General features: G+C 33.9%; 1 protein-coding gene across 3 annotated transcripts in view; it reads left to right on the top strand.

Moving 5' to 3' along the window:
- Nucleotides 1-19,252, top strand: part of DNAJC10 (DnaJ heat shock protein family (Hsp40) member C10) — a 52,479-nt gene that overhangs the window by 11,931 nt on the left and 21,296 nt on the right. For 2 of the 3 annotated variants that reach the window (XM_047084105.1, XM_047084106.1), the window contains exons 5-12: nt 6,501-6,583; nt 6,875-7,006; nt 7,437-7,530; nt 8,570-8,647; nt 11,909-11,952; nt 12,603-12,740; nt 16,311-16,400; nt 17,152-17,265. In XM_047084105.1, the coding sequence (XP_046940061.1) occupies nt 6,501-6,583; nt 6,875-7,006; nt 7,437-7,530; nt 8,570-8,647; nt 11,909-11,952; nt 12,603-12,740; nt 16,311-16,400; nt 17,152-17,265 (773 nt within the window). The remainder of the gene's footprint in view (nt 1-6,500; nt 6,584-6,874; nt 7,007-7,436; nt 7,531-8,569; nt 8,648-11,908; nt 11,953-12,602; nt 12,741-16,310; nt 16,401-17,151; nt 17,266-19,252) is intronic. The other variant, XM_047084107.1, reaches the window with a different exon arrangement.

Here is a 19,252-nt window from a genome sequence, read left to right as displayed (position 1 = left end):
CCATCCAAAGGAGACTGAAGAAACTTTGATTATTTTAGATTGTTGGTAGACAGAACTGATAGTATGAGCTGCGTGTAGTTGTAGGAACCTATAGCCTTCCTGTATGGTTATTATTATCAGTCATCTGTTAGTCTGCCAGTGAGTGTTTTGTGGACCAATGGGGCAGAAAACTGGATTTGGAGATATAGTTGGAGGCACTGAACAGAACTTGCAAGCTAACGAGCCCACCCAGGAAGGGGAGACTTCCCTGATGTACACTGTATATGGGTTCAAACTTTTTTCAGTGTGTCACTATGGAACAGTTAAGAACTGCTAATATTTCATATAGAACCCCAAGGAGTAGCTAAAAATACAGCCACAAAACCTTAGAGGTAGGTTTTCAAAAGCAATAAATAATACTGATAGGTTCAGTGTGTAGTTGTTGCCATTGCATCTCATGTCTGATACTACTTTGTGTGTTACTGGGGTGAGACTAGCTGGTCCTGAGTGAAGTTTTAGTTGAAGAAGCTGAGGTGAGGTGGCAAGAGAGTAGTATCAATTTGTACTTGTATAAATACCACATTAGCCTTCTTGGTTGTGGGTCTCTTTCTATTACCAGTCATTTCTATTCGTTTGGGTTACTCAGGCTTGTCTTTTGTATAACTAATCACACGTATAATTACAAAGATATTTTAAAGTTATGTATGTTCTGTCTCTTGAGAGGAGTTACGCTATCTTCTAGGGTGAGGTCACTAACAATCTCAGATCAGCTTTATCCAAGCAGGGACTGTGATTGAAAAGCTGAGCTTTTTGGACTTTGAGAGGACTGGTCACTTTCCAGTTCATCGTTATTCACAGGACCCTTTCTTCTATGTGTCCACTCCCATTTTTGTCCCTCTAGCCTCCTGAATGTATTGAAAACTCTGCTCAGTATCTTGCCTATCAACTACCTTTTCTAACATTGGCTCTGTGATTTCCACCTCCTCCCATACTTTGGCCCCCTAATTCTTTACTACATTGGTAATTCTCTGATGCTTTCAACAGAAATCTTTTATATTTTGTCCAATTTTGCAGTTGTATTGGGAGAGTCAGTCCAAATTACATAGTTCACTTTTATCAGGAGTGAACTCCAGAATGCTTAACTATAGTACAGAAGAGAAAATGTGTTTAATAAACTTACTTTGAAAGCTTTAAAAATGTTCTTCTTCCCCTTGAACATGGTGCATATTATCTTTTTATATGTCACAGAAGAATATGATATCTGTCATGATAAGCAGGTTCTAGACAGTATCTGCAGGAGCAGAGGACATCTTGCACTTATACTAGTCATTCTGAGTAGTGCCTACACAGTATAGGCATCCTTCGGAAGAAATGCTTCAAGAAATGACTTTTTTCCTTTTTCTTCTTTTTTTACATCCCCATCATTTCCTAATAAAGAGAAATCTAGGATTTTGTTCAATTAGAGTTTGTCAGAAAACTTTTCTTTGGAGAGTAGTTAGTGTTATTTTCAGGGTCTTCTTATCATGAACCAGACATACTTACGCTAGTTAACACAAGGTATAAGGGCATCTAGCAAAACTTTCCATTCAGTGTGTTGGAAATGATGCAAAGCACAGCCCATAAAGGGTGAATTTCTGAATATTCTGGGCCTTGTTTGCTAGAGTAGGTGCAATAACTGGATCCTTAGTTAGGTTTTGAAGAATCTCAGGAATGTGGGCTATACTGGATTGCTTCTTGCTTCTCATCGATGTAGGCTTTTTTTTTTTTTTTTTTTTTGGAACCCTTTTCCTTGGACCAAGAATGATGAAATTCTAGCATTGGAAACAATTACACAAACTTCCTTTAACTAATATAATACATTTTCTACCTTTTTTCCATAATATATCAGGGAGTGAATTATTCCTCAGTCAATAAAATGAATCAATGAAAAATTAAATATCCTCTAAAAGGCTTCATTCTGAGGGACAAAAATTGTGGCAAAGTTTTTTTTTTTTAAAGTGTAGTGTCATAGAGCTGTTGTTGTTTCAAAAGAGTGCTGTCTGCCAGCAGGCCCTGTGCTGCCTCTTTCTGAGTTGTTACAACAAAGTCCTGTCAACTAATATGTGGTCATATTAGAATGTTTTGTAGGTAAGTAGAAGAGAATGATATTAAAATACTGCTATAATTAGTGAGCAAAAGTTCCTATTCCAGGCAATTAATATTTATCATATTTAATCCTCACAACAGTCCTCGATATTACTAGTTTTATTTTCAGAAATTACAAACTGCATTTCAGGAAGAAAACATATGCTTAAGTTCAGCTAATAGGTATTTGTGGTATATTTTATTTTAATTATCTATGTTGATTGTTTATCCTTGAGGTGCTCCTTTGTGATGGAGAATTATACATCCCACTCGGTAGAACTCAGGTGTGACTATATGACTTGCTTTAGCTGATGAAATGTGAACAGACGTGATGGATGTCACTTCTGGCCAGAAGTTTTTGTTTGTTTGTTTGTTTGTTTTAATTTTTTTTAACATTTATTTTTGAGACAGAGACAGAGCATGAACGGGGGAGAGTCAGAGAGAGGGAGACACAGAATCTGAAACAGGCTCCAGGCTCTGAGCTGTCAGCACAGAGCTCGACACGGGGCTCGAACTCACAGACCGCGAGATCATGACCCGAGCCGAAGTCGGCCGCTTAACCGACTGAGCCACCCAGGTGCCCCCTGGGCAGAAGCTTTAAAAGCTAGCATGTGTTCACCATTTTGCTCTGTCGTGAGAAATAAGAATGTTCAAAATAGAGCCTTCTCCCTGCCAGGGGTCAGCGGTGAAATGATTTGGAAGAGCGTTGCAGCCAACTTAGTATAAGATTGTGATAGATGGTAGAATAAACCTTTATTGTCAGCCCATGACATAATTGGAATCATCTGTTTTCTGTAGCTTAACCTTTCCTGACTGACACAGTACAAGACAAGACATGCGCTCAAATTCATGTCAAAGCCCATGCTTGTGCTACTCTTTTTTTTTTTTTTTTAAGGGAAATAAACCTATTAGCCTAAGAGTTATTCATCAATGTTTTCTTATTGACCTATACCCTATACTTTAGTTTTCTCTTTGTAATTTATGCTTTTCACTCTTAGATCTATCTCTGTTATCTCTTCTCTTTGTGACCTCATCCTATTTTGACATTTTTCTGGGCCACAAAGTTATTAGCTGTGTCACGTTTTAAAATATACTTGTTTTATTCTATGTTGCTGGGTTTTTGGAAAAACATCCCATTGAGCTTTAATAACATGGCATTAAGAATATTTTTAATCTTAGTCAACAAGAGTGGGAACCGAGCAAACATGATAGAAGTGCTCTATGAAAACGAAGTACCAAATAGACATTTTTTCCCTCTGAACAAGGTTTTGTGTCAAATGCCATTCAGATTTGTTATATGTCATATTTTTATTGAAGACTTACAACAGTCCTATTTTGTCTAATCATTACTTTATCTTTTCATATATAAATACCCACCTCATTAGTTATTTATAGCTAATGAAATAATCCCATTTCTGTTAAAGTTTGCACTAAGTTTATTTAAATTTCACCTAAATTATTACCAGTTGGGGGCCTAAGTCAGGGTGGCAATTATTTCAACCACTTAGAGTGGTCTGTTGGTCATACTTTCTAAACATTGCCATGGAACAACTTATCCTAAATTACACACTTTACCTGTAATATACAGATTAACTTTTTTTTCCATAGGTCCATGTGTCTTAAAATTGAAGGTAAACATTGAATCTTGTGCGTTTCTATCTAACCTAAATTAGTTATGCATATTTAAAATAGTATGTTTGAGTGGTGCCTGGGTGGCTCAGTCACTTAGGCATCTGACTTTGGCTCATGTCATAATCTTGCGGTCTCTGAGTTCAAGCCCTGCATGGGGCTCTGCTGACAACTCAGAGCCTGGAGCCTGCTTTGGATTCTGTGTCTCCCTCTCTCTCTGCCGCTCCTGCACTCACATTCTGTGTCTCTCTCAAAAATAAATAGTAAAATAATAATAAATAAAATGGTATGTTTATTTTGGTATCTTACTATTATTACATAATTTATGAAACTTACTTAAAATTACTAATAACTGATTTTGATAATGGAATTATACAGAAACACTTATACCAAAAGCAAATTGTCTTTGCCTTTTTACCTTGAATGTTAGAGTGCATCCTTACAGGGTTAAAAAAGTTTTTGTTTATTTTTTGAGTATAGTTGACACAGAGTGTTACATTAGTTTCAGGTATACAACAAAGTGATTCAACAACTCTGTATGATGCTGCTCTCACCACAAGTGTAGCTACCACCTGTCACTGTGTAACTCTATTACAACACTGTTGACTATATTCTCTACAACTGTCTTTTATTCCTGTGACTTATTCCATAACTGGGAGCCTGTATCTCCCACTTCCCTTCACCCATTTTGCCCTTTGCTCACACCTTCCTTCCCACTGGAAACCGTCTGTTTGTACTTATATGTCTGATTCTGCTGTTTGTTTATTCATTTGTTTTGTTTTTTAGATTTCACATAAAAGTGAAATCCTATGGTGTTTGTTTTTCTGATTTATTACAGTTAGCGTAATACCCTCTAGGTTCATCCATATTGTCATAAATGGCAGGATCTCCTTTTTAATGTTTATTTTTGAGAGAGAGACAAAGTAAGCAGGGGAGGGGCGGAGAGAGAGGGAGACACAGAATCCAAAGCAGGCTCCAGGCTCTGAGCCATCAGCACAGAGCCCAATGTGGGTCTTGAACTCACGGACTGCAAGATCACGACCTGAGCCGAAGTAGGATGCTTGACTGAGCCACTCAGGCACCCCCATGTACACCACATTTTTAAATCCATTAATCTGTCAATGGATACTTGGGCTGCTTCCACATCTTGGCTGTTACAAATAATGCTGCAATAACCAAAAAGATGCATGTTATCTTTCAAATAAGTGTGTTTGTTTTCTTTAGGTAAATACCCAGTAGTGAAATTACCAGATCATATGGTACTTCTGTTTTTAATTTTTTGAGGATCCCCTCTGCACCAATTTACATTCTCATCAACAGTCCACCAGTGTTCCTTTTCCCCATGTCCTTACCAACATTTGTTATTTTTTGTCTTCTTGATTCTAGCTGTTCTGACAGGTGTAAAGTGATATCTTATAATGGTTTTGATTTGCTTTTCTCTGATGATTAGTGATTTTCATATGGCTAATGGCCATCTGTCTGTCTTCTTTGGAAAAACATCTGTTCAGATTCTCTGCACATTTTTAATCAGATTGTGTGCTTTTTTGGTGTTGAGTTGGATAAGCTTTTTATATATTGTAGATATTAATCCCTTATCAGATATATCATTTGTGAATATCTCCTCCCATTCTGGAGGTTGCTTCTTTTGTTGATGGTTTCTTTGCTATGCAAAAGCTTTTTATTCAGATGTAATCCCAGTAGTTTATTTTTGCTTTTGTTTCCTTGGCTTTGGGAGACATATGTAGAACAGTGTTGCTACAGCCAGTGTCCAAAGAAATTACTGCCTGTGTTCTCTAAGAGTTTGCATCGGTCATTTTATAGATTGTAATGCATAATGTGTTGTTGGCTGGATATCATGTGGTATTCAGATCCATTAGCTTAACAAATACATATTTGTTTTAAATTGTTAAAAACCTTGATCTAATACTTTTTAATAATACAGTTTTCCAAGGTAAATGACTTAAGGGCAAAGTTTAAATTTAATCCCCACAGTCCTACTATATTGTGTAGTTCTCGTCTTTCATCCCCTCAGAATTTGAAGTAGCTGTTGGAATTGACTGACACAGGTATTTAAGCTATGCTGCAGATAGTAGATGAACTTCAGTCCCCATCTCTCACTGTTTCTCTTCTTCATCTCTCTCATCCACACAAACTCCTGGATGAGGTTTGGCTGCTGATGCCTTGTGCCACCTCTTTTCACAGTTTCACGGTGACAAGTGTCCTGAAGCTCAGGGTCGCTCTTTATTCAAGTATGTGCTTAAAAGTTTTTTTTTTAAGGTATTGTCAGTTTGATAGCTGATATACAGCTGACCCTTGAATAATGAGGAGGTTGGGGGAACTGAGCCCCCTGCCTCTGCAGTTGAAAATCCAAATAAAACTTTTGACTCTCCCAAAACTTATTAAGAGATTTCTGTTGATAGAAACCTTACCAATAACATAACAGTTAACATATATTTTTCATATATGTTATGTATTATATATTTATAGTAAATGAGAATAAATTATTAAAATCATAAGAGCAAATACATTTATAGTAGTATACTGTATCAGAAAAATACACATATAAGTGGACTACACAGTTCAGATCCATGTTGGTCAGGGGTCAACTGTAGTCTGTTCTCTTTTTATAGAAAAACTTGTATAGAAAATGACAAAGGCAGTATGAAAGATATAGGCCTGCCTTTTTCATTCTGATCTTAACAAAACTTTAAAGTATGTAGAAACCCTTAATAAATAATTCTAAGTTGTTTTGGTTTTTTATACTTTAGATGCTGCTGTTAATTCTGGAGAACTGTGGTTTGTGAACTTTTACTCCCCAGGATGTTCACACTGCCATGATTTAGCTCCCACAGTATGTATTTTTTACATCCTGATTATTAAAGTTTTATTACTTCTAATCTGTTGAGTGCTTTTTTAATGTATGAGGATTTTTTTCTATTAATAGTAATGATAACTATCAATTATCAAATACTGCATACTTGTATGATTTTAAAACACTAATAATACATAATAAATAAATAAATAAATAAATAAATAAATAAATAAATAAAAATACTCTCCTTTAAAAATGTATAGCTTGGAGAGTGTTCAAGCAAAGACAGATTATCTTATCAGAGAAATACTTGTTCATTTTTTCTCATAGTGGAGAGACTTTGCTAAAGAAGTAGATGGATTACTTCGAATCGGTGCTGTTAACTGTGGCGATGATAGAATGCTTTGCCGAATGAAAGGAGTCAACAGTTATCCCAGCCTCTTCATTTTTAGGTCTGGAATGGTAAGGGGTAAAGTTGGCATTTTTTTCATTTGGAACCTTAATGATAAAAATACTAGTGAAAAACCAGTATGTCGTTTTGTAGAATGTTTTGGTTTTTAAATCCTATTTTAGGTGCCATCTACCTAGGCTCTAGTCATAGTAAACATTTTGGATTATGTTATGAATACATTCAATGCCATTACTTTGACCTTTTTTACTTCAAAATTAAATGTTTGCCATCAGTTTCTGTCTTAACACAATTTAACCATTATAAATGTTGTATACTCTTGAGAGTGCTTATTGTATATAAAATAATATACAATTAAAAGTATTCAGTAATACTTTCAGTGAATTTTTAGTATATGTGCTGCCGAAGCGAGCACTACTTTCAGTGAATTTTTAAAAGAAATAGTAAAAGATGCTTCTCTTTTTACAAAAAAAAAAAAAATAGGCCGCAGTGAAATATCATGGTGACAGATCAAAGGAAAGTTTGGTGAATTTTGCCATGCAGCATGTTAGAAGCACAGTGACAGAATTATGGACAGGTAATTTTATTTTCTTCATTTGTTTTATTTTCAAGGATACTTTGAAAATGGTATTTTAAGTTTTCTCCAGTAACAGGGTTAACATTTTGGTCATATTGAAATTTTAACGTATCTTTTCCATGTTTTTTAGAAGGGAATTTTGTTATTCTGACCTCTGCTAAATAATTGGCATTTAACAAATGAATCTTATTTGTATAGAACAAACAGTTAAGATGTGGGAAATGAATATGATGTGATGTGAGGTGAAACAACTTTCAAAGTAGAACTGAATGTCTAGTTAACGAAGTGTTTTATTGTTCTCATAAGTGTACTGCATCAGGCCATCACTTCCTGCCCATCCAGTGTAATTTTAAAGTTTAAAAACTCTTACTTCTAATCTTAGACTTCTGACTTATCAAGTGACTTTAGGTGGATTATTTAACTACTCTGTGCTACCCATGAAATGGTAGTATTCACATCTAGTAAGGTGTTTATGTCATTCATTAAATACAAGTTACGTCTTGGAAACCGTGTTAAATGTTAGAGCTGCAGTAATAAAATATATAATCCCTGCTTCAAGGGCCTCATTATTTTAGCAAGCAAGGCGTGAGTAAAACCATTAAAATGCAATGTAGTAACTACTATGATAGAGGCAATCTTAGAGAAACATGAAGAACATAAAAGAACTCAGATGTGGAAAAGAGGAAGGGTTAGAAGAGACTTCTTAAATGAAGTCAGACCCAACCTGTCATGAAAATGAAACCTTTAAAGATCACTGTGAACTGGGTAAACTGGCAGTGCTTCATCATGAATCTGACAAAAAGATGGGCAGTGAGTGGAGTGGCCTGGGGGGAGACATGGCTAGCTGAACGGGCAGACAAAGCTCAGACCACAGGGGCCTTGGTTGCCAGTTTTAGTTTCTTTCTTAATGAAATGATGAATTTAGATTTTATGTGATGAAAACAATGGAGAGTTAGTGTAGGAATTTGACATGCTTCAAGAGGATTTTTATGAATTCCGGAATTCAAAAAATAGGTAATTTGCTTTATTTTCTTTTAAGGAAATTTTGTTCACTCCATAGAAACTGCTTTTGCTGCTGGTGTTGGCTGGCTGATCACTTTTTGTTCCAAAGGAGGAGGTAATTTTATTTGTTACTTTGTTATGTTGAAGAAATCATAACACTTAATTTTTAGGTGGCAATATTTTTTTCTTCAGTTTTATTGAGATGTAATTGCCTTATAACATTGTGTAACTTACGGGTATACAACCTATTGATATACTACGTATATTGCAAAATGATTACCACCATAGCATTAGCTAACATCTCCAACCTGTCACATAAGGACAATTTCTGTTTCATGACAAGAACATTTAAAATCTACTTTCTTAGCAATTTTTGAGTGTATAATATAGTAGTATTAGTTATAATCACGATGCTCTACATCACGTTCCCAGAACTTGTTAATCTTATAACAGGAAGCTTGTACCCTTTGACTAGGTGTCAGTCTTAAGTATGCTGCGATAATTGATTATTCAGTACTTCAAACTATAATATATATCTGAGCATAATTTTTTATTTAATGAATATCTACCTTTTTTTGTTATTTTACACTTGTTATAAAATTATTAATTTGTTAAAGTTTCATTTATAACTTTGTTTGGTGGACAAGTTTTCCAGCTTAATTACACTCATTATAATTATACCTTCAGATAGCCACAGATGTGTTTGGCAGTTTGCAAAAATGATTAGTCATTGGGACGCCTGGGTGGCTTAGTTGATTAACCTTCCATCTTCGGCTCAGCTCATGATCTTGTAGTTCGTGAATTCAAGCCCCACATCGGGGCCCTGTTCTGACAGTGTGGAGCCTGCTTTGGGTCCTCTGTCTCCCTTTCTGTCTGCCCCTCCCCCACTTGTAGTTGTTGACAGATGTAACCCTCCCCAAATAATAATTTTTTGGTATTATGGACTTTTCTTCATACTTAACATATAAAAAACGTATATATGTTTGCCTTATAAAATTATATATTTGAAGATGATAACTTTCCATTTCTAGGAACCTTTCCACCAGTAAATTAACTTGAAAATTCAGTACCCCATGTACCAAACCACAAACTCCATTCAAACAATGAGATTGGCCCAGTGTTACAAAATTCATTAACATGTTTTTATACGTTTAATCCTAACATGGGTCTTTAACCCAAACTTTACCTATCAGCTTTATACTGTTCTGTTGCAAATGAATTGCCTTGCAGCTAAAATGAATCACTCACCCTATCCTGTAAGACCCATGTTAGGAAGGTATTGCCTTCAAGCAAAAATAACCCTTAGTCTAACAGTGAGGGATTTTGTTCCATTTTGGCCTAATGCACAAATTTCTGTTCATTCCACATATTAAGAAAACTTAAACTTTCTGATATTCTTTTACTTTTCATCCCAGGTAAATTGATTTTACGTGTCTTTATAGGCTCTGTGGTGCTACAGTTTCCTTCTAAATCTGTCTCATTGTATCCCAATATTCATATTTTAAGAGCTTCCGTGAAAATGAAGACAAAGTTATTTTAAGATTGTATAATATTTTAGGAAGGAAAGCTTCTATATTCGTTCTGTGAGATTAGCATTATCCTGATACCAAAACCAAAAGACCCTACAGAAGAAGAGAACTACAGGCCAATCTCTCTGATAAACATAGATGCAAAAATCTTCAACAAAATATTAGCAAATCGAGTCCAACAGTACACTAAAAAAAAAACATTCACCATGATCAAGTGGGATTTATTCCTGGGATGCAAGAGTGGTTCAACATTAGCAAATCAATCAGTGTGATACATTACATCAGCAAGAGAAAAGATAAAGATATGATCATTTCAGTAGGTACATAAAAAGCATTTCACAAAGTACAACATCCATTCATGATAAAAACTCTCAACAAAGTAGGTTTAGAAGGAACATACCTTAACATAATAAAGGTCATATACAAAAAACCTACAGCTAACATTACACTCAATGATGACAAACTGAGAGCTTTTCCTCTAAGATCAGGGACAAGACAAGGATGTCGCCTCACCACTTTTATTCAACATACTAGTAGAAGTCATAGCCACAGCAGTCAGACAAGAAAAAGAGATGAAAGGCATCCACATCGGTAAGAAAGAAGTAAAACTTTCAGTTTGCAGATGATATGATACTATATATAGAAAACCCTAAAGACTCCACCAAAAAACTATTAGAACTGATCAATAAATTCAGTAAGTCACAGGATACAAAATTAGTATACAGAAATCTGTTGCATTTTTATACACTAATAATGAAGCCACAGAAAGAGAAATTAAGAATTTAGAATTGCACCAAAAAAAAAAATATATATATACCTAAGAATAATCTCAACTAAGGAGGAGGGAACTAAGTTTAGTTCCCTCAACTAAGGGAAGACCTGTACTCTGAAAACTATAAAACACTGATAAAAGAAACTGAAGATGATACAAGCAAATGGAAAGATATTCCATGCACATGGATTATAAGAACAAATGTTGTTAAAATCTCCTATGCTATCCAAATCAATCTGCAAATTTAATGCAATCCCTCTCAAAATACCAACAGCATTTTTCACAGAAGTAGAACACATAATCCTAAAGTTTGTATGGAACCACAAAAGACCCCAAATAGCCAAAGCAATATTGAAAAAGAACAAAACTGGAGGTATCACAATCCCAGATTTCAGGCTATACTGCAAAGCTGTAATAATCAGAACAATGTAGTATTGGCACCAAAAAAGACACATAGGTCAATGGAACAGAATAGAGAACCCAGAAATAAACCCATGCTTATATGCTCAGTCTGTGACAAAGGAGGCAAGAATATACATGGGAAAAAGACAGTCCCTTCAACAAATAGTGTTGAGAAAACCACTTTAGTACACCATGATAAACACTAATTGTTTAATCCCTATATTGTACACCTGAAATTAACACTGTGTGTTAACTACTGTAATTAAAATTAAATAAATAAAAGACTTATATTTTAAAGGTTCTTTATGTTAGTTTTTATCGTATAGATTTGTGACATTTTAGTTCCCCAAAATCATGAGATCTCTTCGATAAAGGGGATTGTTGATAGGAGCAGATTTGAGAGTAAGATCCAAAAGCGATTCTCTTTAACTAGAAACCTTGGGAAATTAACAGGAGAGAATGGAAAAATGTGTGAGAGTGCGTATTGCACGTGTGTGCTTGTGTGTGTGTATATGCACATGTGTAGTATGAAACTTAGTAAATGTGTCATTCTTACCATTGGAGTCCAGTCAGTTGCCTTAGAATCAACATGGTAGTTTGTGGAAGGAAAGTCAAAAGGAAGTATAGACTTAATAAAGCTAAAATTATGTCATAATTTTTTTTTCCTCCCTAGATTGTTTAACTTCACAGACACGACTCAGGCTCAGTGGCATGTTGGTAAGCATCAGCTATTTTGCAAAACTATATGGCCATGTTAAGAAAGACATTTAAAAATTGATTCCAAATATTTCTTTGTAGTTTCTTGAACATTTAACTCCCTTATTTATAAATTTTGTTTTTTGATAAGTGTATTCATAGCTATAAAACTTCTCTTCCTAACTAGAATTTTGGTGCTTTTATTCACTTCAAATATTCTGTAATTTAGTTATGAATTCTTCTTTAAACAAAGGAGTTTATATTTAGTGTTCGTATCATCTCCAAATTGTATTTTGTACTGTTATGTTTTGTTATTTTGTTGCATATTTAGCTCTCATCATGCTATGGTTGAGGACATAATATGTGTGTTGTTGATACTGTAACACTACTGAAGTTCCCTTTGCTGCCTGGGAGTTTGTCAGTTAGGAAATTTGTGAAAGATCTCTGTGTGCTCAATATGTTTTCTGTGTATATTAGGTATAATTTTTTTATCTATTAGACCAACTTTATTAATCATGTTACTCCAATCTGCATCATTTATATTCCAAGTAAACTTTTTTGAAAGTTTTAAATTTAAAGTACAAAAGTTGGGGCTTTCTGAATAAAGCTAAATCCCTCGAACTTTCTCTTTTACTTACACGCGACCTATTTTTTGTTGCTTTCCATTGTAGGATGGTCTTGTTAACATAGGATGGATGGACTGTGCCACCCAGGACAACCTTTGTAAAAGTTTGGATATTACGACAAGTACTACTGCCTATTTTCCTCCTGGCGCCACATTAAATAACAAAGAGAAAAGCAGTGTTTTGGTATGAATTACTTTAATTTCTTTACATATAGGTGAGCACACACATTCAAACATAATACACCATTTTGTAAACAAGGAAACGAGTCCATTTATAATGTTATTTAGAACAAATATTTAACTTTTGGGATTCTGTTTAATGGTAAATCTACTTATAAGGATTATTTTTTACAATGGTATCAACCATTAAAACTTACAGCCCAAAAGTGTGGAAAACATTCTTAGGTTGTATGAATTTTCATTGGTTTTCATCTAAGTGTGTATTTTCTAATGTTAAAATATAGATCATTTGTAGGTTTGGCTCTGAGTCAGTATCTGTTTTTTTTAAAGCACCCTGTTAGATTTTCTGGTATACACTTCGTATGGAGATCACCAGTATGGTTCACCTCCCTAATTTTATGAATGAGGAGACCAAGGTTCAAGCTAGTTATCAAGAAGCTGAGATAAATAATGGGATATTGGATAGATCCCTAAAGAACCTCAAAAGAAAATAATAAAAGACAAACTTTCATAAGTTTATGTCTCTGTATTTTAATTCTGCTTTTTTGATGTTGACAAAAATAACATATTCATTACTGAAATTCATTAATGGGTATAGAAATGTATACAGGCTGGGCACCTGGCTGGCTCAGTCAGTGGAGCATGTGACTCTTGATCTCAGGGCTGTGACTTCAAGCCCTACGTTGCATGTAGAAATTACTTAAAAATAGTATCTTTAAAAAAAAAATGTATAAAGACAGATGGAAAATTCACTAAAACCAAATCACCCACAGACAAGCACCATCAAATCTTGATAAATACTCTTCCAGATCTCTACTTACATATACCTGAATTATGACTTCTTGCTGACAACTCTCCAGTTTTATCTGTGGCCCAGACCTCTGGCCTCCACTCCAGATATATATATATCCTACTGCCTGAATTATTCCACATCTCCCCTGGGATATGAATTGATGTCTCAAACTTAGATGGCTATAACTATACTCCTAGTATTCTCCCATAAATCTGCTCTACCCACAGTTTTCCCAATCTCAGTTGATAAAAACCCCATCCAGTATCATTCAGGCCAAATACTTTGGAGTCCTTCTCAATTCTTATTTTTCTCATATTCTGTAACCTATGTCAGGAGAATCTGTGGCTCTTTAAAATCTTTCTAAAATCCACTCCCACTGCTATTAGAGCATTTATCACCTTATAATATACACTAATATCTTACCTTTTTATTTTTATTTTTCTCCCACGATACATTTTTAAATTTGGATGTTTTTACTGTTATATGTCAAATCCCTAGAAGATTATCTGGCATGTAAGTGGACAATATATATAATGTCTATGCTATGTGCTAGAGATATATATACATATCAACAATCCCTAAGTAGCAATCCATTGACTAAATGTGACCTACTTAATCAGTGCTCTCTTGATATTTAAGTTACCTACTGTTTCATGATTATAAGCAGTGTTGTAATGAACAATGTTTGTTCATCTTTGTGCACTTCTTCAATTACCTATTTAGATGAAATAGCCATGGCAATTTTAATTTTGTTTTGCCAGATTTCCCCTACAGAAAATTTCTATTTATACTGTGCCACAGTGTATGAGCATGCCTCTTCCCTTAACATAGGCTCTTGCCTTCAGTACCACAGTCTCATGTTTTAGTGAGATCTTTCTGCTTTTTGATATAAAACTGCAAGCTCAGATGCAACCCTAGGAGACATACATCAGTGATTCTGGAAATACTGTAATACTGTAGTAACAGAGAGTGATGAATTAAATAGTCTTTGTCTCTCTTAAAAGCATTCAAGTTTTTAAAAAAGTAAAATGTCTTGTGGTCTGTCTCAAAGTGAATTGATTGAGAAAACATATGGTCTATGAGAAAACATATGGTCTAACATAAACATCTTGTTGGTTATCTCTTTAAATACCGTTCCGTTTTCACTATTGGCAAATCTTGCCTTATGTATTCTAGCAACAGTGTTTTCTGCTTGGTGGTTTGTTTTGTTGGCCTCTGAGTTTATTTACTTGTATTACATATGTAGTTTATATCTTCTTTAAACACTCTCCTTCCCAGGTAAATTTCAGTTATAGTACTTGACATCCATCTTTTCCCCCTTTCCTAACCCGTATATTCAGCAAACATTTATTTACTGAGTCCTTATTGTTAACAAAATTGTACTGGGTAATTGGGTAGAAAATTCACTTAATTTGATAAATGTCCACACAGTATAGCGAGTCACTACAGTATGGCCCCCATTGTTTTAAGATGTGTTATTTATAACAATGTTTTACACCATTCATATCCTAATGTAATTCTAAAACCCAAAATGCCATTATCAAAGGTAATTTTGTGGTTATCTGCCATTTAAAAGTACCCAGTATTTGTTTGCATTCCATCAATAATGAAAAAAATTCAGTTTGTAATAAACTGATTTATTGTGCAGTGACTGTAATATACTAGGTAATATTAAATTATTAATTTTGTGTCCTCGAACACATATTGGGAAATAATCCCAAAAACAAGTTTGTAACTTTGCATTAGATATAAAGAGGACTTTGGGTGCTATAATTAGGTTATTTTGAGGCAGACAGAGTTATTGTCCCAACTGATTTAGTGTGTTCTGTAATTGAGAAAATGGTCACCAAATGACACTTTTTAAAAGTGATTTATGTGTATATTTTATAGGAGACATGTTCTGTGTATAATGAATAAAGAACTTTTTTAAGAGGGAGGGGAGGGAGGAAGGAAGAAATTCAGAGGTTAGACAATATCCTTTATAAATGTAAGTACCACGTTTTACTCTACAACAAACAGGTTTATAACGAGATTCTAGTGGATTAGTCACTTACATATTTATATAAGCTGCTATAGGAGTATTTTTAGTAAAACCTTCCTAATAAATGTGACTGATGTCAATGAACTATAGTACCATGGCATGAAAGGTTTGTTTGGGCCTTGTAAGCCCTTTGGTAACAGAAAATATTTCATATAGATCTTTAACAATATGCTAAAAATCTAAGAAAAGAAAAACAAGCTTTAAGGAAAGAAACTTAGAAAAAACCATTTTCTATTATGTTGTACTCGTCATTTCTATCCAAATGGTTACTCCCATGTTGAGCACAGTTAAGCTCTGAACACCATGGTAGTTCCAACAAGTTTGTACTGGAGTTTCAGATCTTTCAAGTACTACTTGAGTTGTAAAGTTTATAAAGCATTGGCCTTCCACAAGACATGATGAGCGTTAAAATTAATCTGAACATGATACAGTTTTTCCCCAGTAATTCAGAGGTTACTCCACGTTATCATGAAGATTATTATAGAATGCGCACCACAATTAACAGAAAATTCCATATAATGTAATTTTACATCAGTGTTTTTAAGAAACAGCCCAGTTACACAGCTTTTTAATAATTGGCAAACTATGGTACACTTTTTTAAAAATACAACATTTAGAATAAATAGCTTAAAAACTTTTTAACTTTTGTGATCTTTTTTTTAAAGAGTTCTCTGTAAAAAAGGACACTAAAATAAATGGGTGTTGATTAAAAAGATTACAGTATAATTCTTTTATTTTAGTTCCTTCATTCACTGGATGCTAAAGAAATATATTTGGAAATAATGCATAATCTTCCAGATTTTGAACTACTTTCGGCAAATACACTAGAGGTAATATTTCTATTAATAATGATAAATGGTAGTAAATGTTGGTAGCATTTCACATGTTAACATTTTGAAATCAGCATTTGTCTCATTCATCACTAGACAGAAAGTAGCAGTTTCAAAGGATTTCATATACATATCCGTTATTCTATATTAAACTCTAATTGCTGGAGTTGCAACTTCATGGTGGGTGTAGAGTTCAGGAAAACTTAACCAGTCCTGAATGACGTCTTTCAGCAGGAGTGTCAGAAAAGTCAAGATTTTTTATCACAAAGCAGCTGTGGATCTGTTTTGGAATTTTATGTTCTTGCTTATAGAACTATTTATATTGTTCACTGAGAGTTAAGCAGCTTTAGCAATACTCAGTTTGCAGTAGAATCAACTTTTTTTTTTCTATTTCTTGATCCCAGAGCCTTCCAAGTCGTATCCCTACCAAACTGCTAAGCCTAAAAACAGTTTACTTCCCTACCCCCAAATTTTTAGCTATGTATCATTAAAATTAGATACATTTTTTGGTACAATTGTCTGCTTTAAGATTTTATAACTTAGTGATTTTTATCTTCTTTAATAGAAGATTGATTTACATTGCATTGTTGCAAAGAAATACACAATAAAATGGGTCTGAATTTTAGACAGTATTTTGAAGTAATGGGTAGGTGGCTAAAATTTAGGTCAAAGAAATAAAGATTAGAACCCTTAGAATTTCTTGACTCTGACATTATTTTTCACTTTTTCCCCCCTTTTTATCACTTCTAAGGATCGATTGGCTCATCATCGGTGGCTCTTATTTTTTAATTTTGGAAAACATGAAAATTCAAACGATCCTGAGTTGAAGAAACTAAAAACTCTACTTAAAAGTGAACATATTCAAGTAAGGAAAATGTATTCTGCCTAGCCTTCTGCTAGTGTGCTTTCCTACTAATTTAATATATAAAGTTATATTTTAAGGAACGTAAAAATGTTTATTTGAGATTCTAGGTTAAGAAACTCCTAAATGCTTTTGTTCTTCTTTTGTAGTTTTGTTTTTCTGTTAAAAACCAACAGCGATATCTAAAAGCAGTTAACTTTCATTTCTCTTGGATAGTTGGCATGTGATATATCTGTATCAGAAAATTTTTCTGAAATGCATACTATAGAAGAATGTCTTCTCCTTTTTACAATTCTTGTTTCTTGGGGCATCAGAGGGGCTCAGTCGGCTAAGCATCTGACTCTTGATTTCTGCTCAGGTCGTGATCTCATGGTTCAGGAATTCGGGCCCCGTGTCAGGCTCTGCACTAGCACAGAGCCTGCCTAGGATCCTCTCCCTTGCTTTCTGCCCCTCCCCCTCTCATGCACGCATGCACTCTCTCAAAATAAATAAACATTTTTAAAAAATAAAGTAAAATTTGTATTTCTTTAATTTGTAATTATAGTTTAAAAATTAGGATATATAAAGAACAAAATGAATTAAAACAAATATTTAAAAATTACCCATATTCTCACTACTATTAATGGCTCTCCTAAAAAATTTACTGTGTAACCTCTCAGACTTTTTCTACATATGTTGTAGTATGTGGGCATAGGGATATATGTGCACATACATACTTATTGTAATGGCCATTGTGATAGACATACATGTAAATTTATATATGAACTTTTTAAATAAAAATGGATTCACTATTACAGTAGTCCCTCCTTTATCTGCAGGAGATATGTTCTAAGATCCTGAGTGGATGCCTGAAACCACAGAGAGTACCAAACCCTGTGTATATTATGTTTTTTCCTATACATACATACCTATAATAAAGTTTCATTCATAAATTAGGTGCAGTAAGAGATTAACAATAATAATAAAATGGATAATTAAAATAAAAGTTATGTGAATATGGGCTCTCTCAAAATATCTTACTGTACTGTATTCTCGTGAATTGATATGAAACCGTAAAATGCTTACATGATGAAATGAAGTGAGGTGAATAATGTAAGCACCATGGTGTGTTGTTAAGTTACTCCCGACCTGACAGTGCTTTAGAAGAGAATCCTGTGTTCTGGACTACAGTTGGACAAATGGAAACTGAAACGACAGAAAGTAAAACCACTGATAAGTGAGGAACTACTATATTCTCCTTTGTAGAATTTTCCATTTGACGATATCATGTAGTTTCTTAAATGCCTTATAAGGCCCCTTATGCTTTTCTTATTATGCATATGTATATATATATGTGTGTGTATGTATGTGTGTATATATATATATATATATATATATATATATATGAATTTAGCCTTTAGGGATGGTGATCAATATATATTATTAAATATATATGATGATAAATATATTTAGATATTTAATCTATGCTAACTAGATGATAAATATATTTAAATATATATGATGATACAGATATTTGATGATAAATATAGATGATGAATATAGATATGATAATAAATATCTATATTTATCTTCATATAGATACCATCATCCCTAAAGACTAGGTAGTATTTCACTATATGATTACACCATAATTGTTTAACAGATCCATCTTATGTTTTTTCTATTTTATGTCAAAAATACATACTGTAAAAATGCAGTATGAGGAATTTTCTTAATCAAGATTTTTTTTTTTAATTGTCCTCATTACCAGTGTCCTCCATAATGTTTATATCGTTTTGTATTCTTACTGGCAACGTGTAAGTAGCCATTTCTCCACACCTGTGCCAATCATGATAGTATCATTTTTTGTAATCACCATTCTTATAGGCCAAAAGTGATATATTAATAATATTCATTTTCATTTATTTGCTTTCTAGTGAGGTTGAAAAAATCTTTTGTGATTATTAACAAATCATAATTTTTCTATTTTCTCTCTGTCTCTGGCCTGTTT

This window comes from Lynx rufus, unplaced genomic scaffold, assembly GCF_022079265.1.
Source record: "Lynx rufus isolate CCGP_SWC_20201006 ecotype Redwood Valley unplaced genomic scaffold, mLynRuf1.p SCAF_2, whole genome shotgun sequence".
In the NCBI taxonomy this organism is placed as follows: domain Eukaryota; kingdom Metazoa; phylum Chordata; class Mammalia; order Carnivora; family Felidae; genus Lynx; species Lynx rufus.
This window is presented reverse-complemented; position numbering and strand designations above follow the sequence as displayed.